Source organism: Ipomoea triloba, chromosome 8 (genome assembly GCF_003576645.1).
Source record: "Ipomoea triloba cultivar NCNSP0323 chromosome 8, ASM357664v1".
NCBI lineage: Eukaryota > Viridiplantae > Streptophyta > Magnoliopsida > Solanales > Convolvulaceae > Ipomoea > Ipomoea triloba.
The window spans coordinates 7,430,642-7,438,742 of record NC_044923.1 but is presented as its reverse complement, the minus strand read 5'-3'; the positions used below and the strand labels follow the sequence as shown (position 1 = coordinate 7,438,742).

Sequence of the window (8,101 nt, the reverse complement as noted above, 5' to 3'; positions counted from 1 at the left end):
ATTTGAATTGGTAATTTGTATATTCAATTTCTTAAATTTTGCACTTACTTGAGCAACCGTACTATGCGCTATCTTTAGAGATTAACCTTTAAAAGTTTCCTATCATTGGAAGACTCTTGTTTTTATGTTCTCCTAGATTGGTCTCAGAATCAAATTATACACAGCCCTTTGGTTATGTGTGTTTGGACAAATATTGTTAATTTCCAGAAAACACCAAATTTTAAACTACTTGTAGGTTTACTTATGTATTTTTCAGATTTAACTGGAATTATCCTTTTTTTTCCATTTAAATTACTTATCCTCTTTACTTTTACATAGTATTTGGTCCTTGCTGTCTGTAAGAAGTTCACACAAACTGCGTTAAAGTTTCAAACAATGACATTGTTTTTAAATTACAACTCTAGTTGTACATAGATAATTTATTATCCAATTGCTTACCTTCCAAATTTAATTCTGATATGACCCTTAGCTTGATATCTAACAACACTGTAATAAACCACTTTCGCAGGCGAAGGTACAATTAGTTGTCATTCAATATTCAAATGTATGGAAGAAGGACTTTCATACCTCACACTTAGCATTCTGCCCAGGTAAGGTTATTATTACTTAATTCACACTATGCAATTTGCTTTGGCATTCGATGCAATTCAGTGTACCTATGTGTATTTAAGTACATAATAAGTCATATCAGTTTACATACATTAACTAAGTATCGATACTATTCTGCCCACAATGCACGAACAATGAAACCAAAAAGAAAATGCACATGTTTGTCCAATCATAAGTTCAGAGAATCCATTACACAGTTCAATTCTTCATCACCCCAAGCCTAATCTAGCTTTTCAAATAAATTTATTTAAATATTTAGTGAATCAGGATTTATTTAAATTTATCAGAAATAATAGTTAAATGTAAAATTTTATTACTTCATTTTATTTGTATATCTGTATTACTTCAGTTAGTGAGGATTTCTTTGTGTTTTTTGTTTTTGTTTTTTTTTTTGTTGTTGTTGTTGGGCAAATGATGGAAATTAATATCTGGTGCCTTGTGTTTTTTGTGTCAGTATTTTACATCATCATTTCTGAATTACTTCCTGTACATAAAGGAAATATCATCACTTGACTAAATTAGTGTGTACATATTGCATAAAGTCTGAAATTAATTTGATGATATAATTGTCATTGTGTGATTACTTTCTTTGCAGATATGAAAATTTTGAATTATTATGCCTTGATTTTTTTCCTTACATTTAGTGTTCACTGAGAATGAAATTCATAATTTACTTTAATATATACAACTACAGTTTTATCATACCAGTTGATATATAGTTATACTGAATGCCATGTTTTCCTTGGAGTACCTGAAAATCTGAAATTTTGTGTAGGACAAAAGGAAACAAAAAATATCACTATAGGAAAAAACATGAACAATTAAGATAGAATAGAGTAGATGCAAATAGACAAATCCAACAGTTAAATAAAAATCTAAATTTGTTCATAGGTAACCCTATATACAACACTTCCTACTTGTACACTGTAAATGTATTGTTTTAATTACATATTAACAATAAGACTGGTTCTATTCTCAGTATATGAACTCCTTGTCACTATATATTTAATTTTAGACTTTAGATCATATACTATTCAAATATATATAGATGTGTATTATGAACGTGAATTCTGTACATTCTAAACATGAATTTTGTGTATTGAACAGATCCAATAGTGCACTGTGGACCCTTGCCCAAGATATACCGATTGTAAAACAAGTACCATAATCCGTTATTGGGTTAACGGGTGGCCCGGACTTTATTTTCGGTTTAGGCCGGTACCCTCCGCCGTTCCTGCTGTGCACCGCCGACTCGCTGAGCAAATGCTACAGAGCAGCCATACAGCAACCCAGCTGACCGTCAGTCTCTCTTCATGTTCTCGTCAAGAAACCCATAAGATCCGCAGTTCACCCAAATTTTCCATGCGCACAGCATTCAGCTTCCTCCACACATTCTCCGTCTCCGTTCTCCTGAACACCACTCGCAGTGGCCGTTGGAACCGACGCGGCCTCTTCTGCACGGCGTCTCTGCTCCGGAACTCCTCATCAACATCTTCCCATCATGGTTTCTACCCTTGTCGCCCGGTATACTGCTCCACGCTCCGCTTATCCTCTCCTTCGGCTAGTACTTTCTCCGAACAGCTAGTGTACGAGCCTGAAGAATCCCTGAAACATGAGGAGGGCTTGTCGAGCAGCACTGAGAGGGAAATTTTCAATTTTGATAGCTCCTTCGAGTCTGTTGAGTTGAAGCGGTTCGATTCGCCGGTTGTTGATGTCAAGGAGCTTGAGGAACTTCCCGAACAGTGGCGCCGGTCGAGATTGGCCTGGCTTTGCAAGGAGCTTCCTGCGCATAAGCATAATACTTTGATTCGGATTCTCAATGCTCAGAGGAAGTGGCTCAGACAAGAAGATGCTACTTATATTGTCTGTCATTGTATGCGAATTCGTGAAAATGAGGCTGCTTTCAGGGTAAGAGCTGCTTGTTCATCGTCAATATCATTGAAACATTTTCACTGTTGAACATTCTTCTTTGTATGGTAGGTTATGTTGAACGTTGTGCAATCCAACTATCATAGTTTTAGTTGGGATGGAACACATGATTCAATTTGGAATTGAGATGGAACATATGATTTAATTTGATATCATAGGTTGAGGGGCATATTGAACATATAATATATAAACATAAATATGCAATCCAACTACCAGCTTAGACTTTAATTGGTTATTTGTCTATGGCAAGTGATCATATAGAGAAATGTTGCAGCTTTGTGTGGTATGCAAGTTGCTAATTGGCAATACAATATTTAGACTGTGTAGTTATCAAGTCCTGAAGTTGCTTTATGCAGGATTGGTGCATGAACAACAGAATGACGCTTAGATGCACTCCAACACTAATTTAGCAAGAATTAGTAACATGATGAAGATATTTTTAAACCTATGCATGTGTTAAATTACAGGTTCTTGTATTTCTGAGTGATGTGATGCCAAAAGAAGAGGCTGAATTCTTTGATTGCACTAACATGATGAAGTTTATTTTGCAATATTTCAGGCGTACAAATGGATGATGCTGCAACATTGGTTTCAATTTGATTTTGCTCTAGCTACGAGGCTAGCAGATTATTTGGGTAAGGAGCGCAAGCACTTGAAGTGCCGGGAGGTTTATGATGACATACTTAATCAAGGACGAGTGCCTGCTGAGTCAACTTTCCATATTCTGGTAGTTGCATATCTTAGCTCATATGGTCAATCAGTTGTGGAAGAAGCATTCGGCATTTACAGCCGCATGATCCAGCTGGGAGGTTATAGGCCTCGTCTTAGCTTGCACAATTCTCTGTTTAAAGCTCTGGTGGGAAAACAAGGAGGTTCTTTTAAGGAAACTCTTAAACAAGCAGACTTTATTTATCACAATTTGACTACTTCTGGGCTCCAGATACACAAGGATATCTATGGTGGTCTTATATGGCTCCACAGTTATCAAGATCTAATAGATAAGGATAGAATTGCATTATTGAGAACAGAGATGCGCTTGAGAGGGATTGAAGAAAGCACAGATGTACTTGTGTCAGTCTTGAGAGCTTGCTCGAAGAATGGGGATGTAGAGGAAGCTGAAAGAACTTGGTCAAAACTTCTTTCCTCTAATCCTAGTCCTCCACCACAAGCTTTTATGTTTAGAATGGTAACCTATGCAAAGATTGGAGAGCATATGAAATCTTTGGAGATATTTAGGCGAATGCAAGAGGAGTTGGGTTCTACTGCTGCCATAGCATATCATAAAATCATAGAGGTGTTGTCTAAAGCTGAAAAGCTAGAACTGGCAGAGTCGATCATGACAGAATTCATTGACAGTGGTCTGGGGCCATTGCGGCCATCATTTATTGATATGATGGAAATGTACTCCACTTTAGGCATACATGAGAAATTGGAGTCAACTTTCTTTCAGTGTCTTCAAAAATGCTGTCCAAATAGGAAAGTCTTCAGCATATACTTGGATTCGTTGGTTCAAATTGGCAGTATTAACAAGGCAGGAGAAGTCTTTAATCAGATGATTGAGAACACGTCAATTGGTGTCAATGCACATTGTTGCAATAGCATTTTGAGAGGTTATCTCTCCCAGGGGGAGCATATAAAGGCAGAAAAAGTATATAGGTTGATGCGCCTGAAGAAATATGATATTGATTCTTCCTTGATAGAGAAGCTCAGTTTTGTTCTGAGGTTGCGCCAGAAGGATGTCAAAGAACCCATAAGGCAGAAGCTCAGCATAGAACAGAGAGAGGTCATGGTGGGGTTGTTGTTGGGTGGTTTGCAAATTAAATCAGATGCAGAGAGGAAGAAACATTTAGTCCATTTTGAATTCAGTGAAAACTTGAAGCATCATTCCGTTTTAAGGAGACACATATATGACAAGTATCGTGAGTGGTTAGCTTGTCCAGATAAACTGGCAGATGATGATGATGATGATGTTCCTTGGGTGTTTACTACCATTCCACATTCTTATTTTGGTTTTTATGCCGACCAATTCTGGCGAAAAGGCCAACCTACTATTCCAAAACTAATCCACAGATGGCTGTCACCCCGAGTTCTTGCTTACTGGTACATGTACTCAGGCTACCGGACATCATCAGGGGATATTCTGTTGAGATTAAAAGGAAGCCAAGAGGGCATTGAAAATATTGTCAAAACACTCAAGGCCAAATCATTGGATTGCAGACTAAAAAGGAAGGGAAGCTCGTTTTGGATCGGTTTTCTGGGAGATAAGTCTACATGGTTCTGGAAACTGGTTGAACCCTTTATTCTCAATGATCTAAAAGATTGCCTGAGACCAGGAAGCAACCTATCGGATGATTTGGAAGGAATTCAAACCATTGACAGCGGGTCTGAATCTGATGAGAAGCATTCTGAGTGCAGTGATGGTGAGATGTAACAATATCTCTTGTAATCAGTTTCTGGTTATACTGCAGATTTACACTCGGGTTTCGTTGATTGAAGCCACTGCTGCCTCGTTTTCCCTGTATGTGTAGCATACGCTCCCAACCCATTTTTTTGAAACTTTTAATTTAGTAATATGCAGAGTTGTATATATTCAGTTGTGGAAGTCCAATATGTAAACTTGCAAGAATTAATGTCATGGCCATGATGATAAATACAGCCAAGATTCTTATTTAAACTTACATGAATCAACCTGCAGAGTTTATTCTACTCTGAGATTCAAGGTTCAGACAATTAGAAAATGGTGGAAATGCTGATGGTTTGAAGAATTGCAGGCAAACATGGAGAAGAAAATATGTTTGTATCTCCATTTGAGTTACAAAATACTTACAAGTGTCATCTATCTTACCATTCACTCAATTATTACTTCTTGAATTGGTTAGGCTCAACCAATAACTTTCTCTTAGTACTCCTGGAATTACGATTTACGAATGGAAGGGAAGATATGGTAATTGGTGATTTCAGTTCAAAACCAAGCAGTGCTTCAAGTAGTGTAACAAATATAAAAGCCAGGGCACAGCCTCAGCAGCAGACATCTAGGAAGCAAAGAAGGTGCTGGTCTCCGGATTTGCATAAACGATTTATCAATGCCCTGCAACAGCTTGGTGGTCCACAAGGTTAGAAATTCAATCTTGTTCACATGTATATTGAATTTGAGCATAGGATAATTTGGTGCAGAACAAGAACTGCAATTTGGCCTACTGTCTTTTTTACTTCTTGAGGAATAGTTTCCTTTTTGTAACAATTCTGAAGAGAGAATCTAGTTTTATAGTAACCAGTATCAAAGGTTTACAACAGGCCAGGGTAGCATCACGATTAAGGGCTGAGGCAATTTCTTTGCTTGATGATGATGTAGTTAAACAAACAATATTATGCTTTAGACAAGTGAAGTTGATCTGAGTTAGGATGCTCTATTAGGCAATTGATAGCTGCTATATCCATGGTTGTTAAACCTGAGATGCACCCCTTTTGATTCTTTGCAGTTGCTACTCCTAAGCAGATTAAAAGCTTATGCAAGTAGAAGGTCTGAGTGTCTGACCAATGATGAAGTGAAGAGTCATTTGCAAGTAAGTTTGTCCCCTTGTCTTATTTGCTTGAGTTTGACAATAAGATTATTTGGTTATCAGAAATATCGGCTCCATACACGACGAATCCCAACCACACAATCCTCCCCTGCAAATAAATCCATTGCTGTATTAGGTAATTTGTTTCCGGTTGACCAGTATGGTGATGAATCCTCAAAGCAGAGTAGTTCCCAGTCTGGTTCTCCTCAGGGTACCCTTCAGTTAGCTGGAAGCGATGGCGATGACAGATCCAAGTAATGGACTGACAGCAGAAGAAACCTTAAAAATTATGTATAGATGTCCACCACGAGTTTTGCAGATAAAGTATCCATGGGGGATTGATTGATTGCTCGCTATATATATATATATTCAACATCATACATATATAAACGGATCATGAGTGTTGTGAAATTTTGCAGGATTAGGTTTCTTTGTATTTGTGCTGATGAATCCAGTTCCCGTTGTTTTGATTGATTTAAGGAACTTGCATCATGACAGAATGCCTTTCCTTTGAAGAACAACAATTTTCAACTTCCTGGAAGACTTTGGAATAGATTGCATTGCATGAACCAGTGTTGCATATTTGTTCACATGCCAAAATTTCAACAACTAAAACCGGTCAAGAATGGTTGAACCAAGTAAATCATTAATTTTCAAAATCAATTAATATCTTATTAGAATATTCCAAAATCTGAATCATCTGAACGACTAAATTCAGTCAATTGTTTTCAGGTGAGACTCAACTACAAGATTCAAAACATATGCTGTCTGTTAGGAACAATATTTTCAAAGGCAAGATTTGTTGGTCTTATAATCCTTATCGTCTCTACCAGCAACCCAATTTCTCTCTCTTCGGTGTTTGATATTCTTTTTTTATAATTAAATTTTATTGCCCTATTAAAATGCTGATATGTTTATAATTCTATGGGCCTATTAGCCAATGAAAAATGCTAATTTTTTCTTTTTAAATTCTTAATATTCATCTCTCCATTAACATGACAATAAAGTTCTTTTTTCTTTTTTTTTTTTTAACGAGGTTTTCTCCTCGCCCTGTGACCCTAGCCAGCAAAAGACCACAAGAACATGACAATAAAGTTATTTATATACATGGAGTGCTTGTGAATTGGTTATCTCACTATATATATATATATATATATATATATATATTATTTAAACAGGCTAGGCCTGCAAGCTCGTAGGCCAGGCCTTTACATATAGGACTGGGCCTGTTTAAGCAAATAGGCTTAGACCTGACCTTTTTACTAAATATGTCAGGCCAGGTCAGGCTATAGATCCCTACGAAGGGACTGGCCTATTCCTACCCTTTGGTAAACTAATTCCAAGTATATAGATTAAATAATAAATAGTGTAAAAAGTAATAATATATTGGAGTTATAAGAGAAGATTGTGTTATTGATTGGTCATGTGTTACAAAATTACAGGATGTGATATTTATAAGAAAAGATCAAAATTATACCCAATCTTCCCCCAAAATTAAACCCAATCTAAGCATATTAATAAGCTTCAAGAATCAAGATCCATTTTAGTACAAGAACACTATTCTTATTCTCCTTGTATTATCCTTATGCATATTATAAATACACTTGGGCTTCAATACATTTCGGACCAACTATGGGTCTATGGTGAATTACTAACCCAATTCTTCTCTCCTAGACCCAACTACTTCCCATAATTATTGTGTGGACCATTGTCCACATAACTGCGTGGATCATACTATCAAATAATGTACATTTAATACAAAAATAATGTATTTTTTGTATATTAAAAATGTACCTTATATTTAGGGAAAGTACATTATTTGAGTACTGAAAATACATTATTTTCTATAATGTATATTCAGTACACGAATAATGTACTTTTAGTATATTAAAAATGTACATTTTGTTATGGTCCACACAATATGTTGCCCAACTCCTTCCATTTGAAAATTTATATCATGGACCAGGGTCCATATAGTATTATCAACCTTAAATTGAAATGAC

The 8,101-nt window shown here is 36.4% G+C and overlaps 1 protein-coding gene across 3 annotated transcripts; it reads left to right on the top strand.

Moving 5' to 3' along the window:
- The first annotated feature begins 1,664 nt into the window (after positions 1-1,664).
- Positions 1,665-5,323, top strand: LOC116027613 (pentatricopeptide repeat-containing protein At2g15820, chloroplastic-like). 3 transcript variants are annotated; one of them, XR_004099984.1, is made up of 3 exons: positions 1,665-2,517; positions 3,098-5,056; positions 5,234-5,323. XR_004099984.1 is itself a non-coding variant. In XM_031269317.1 (2 exons), exons 1-2 carry the CDS (start codon positions 1,873-1,875, stop codon positions 4,967-4,969), a joined length of 2,517 nt encoding a protein of 838 aa, XP_031125177.1. In that variant the 5' UTR covers positions 1,665-1,872; the 3' UTR covers positions 4,970-5,212. The 3 variants fall into 3 exon arrangements, 1 of the variants encoding a protein (XP_031125177.1); XR_004099985.1 differs by having other exon boundaries at positions 5,310-5,319; XM_031269317.1 differs by lacking the exon at positions 5,234-5,323 and having other exon boundaries at positions 3,098-5,212.
- The last annotated feature ends 2,778 nt before the right edge of the window (positions 5,324-8,101 follow it).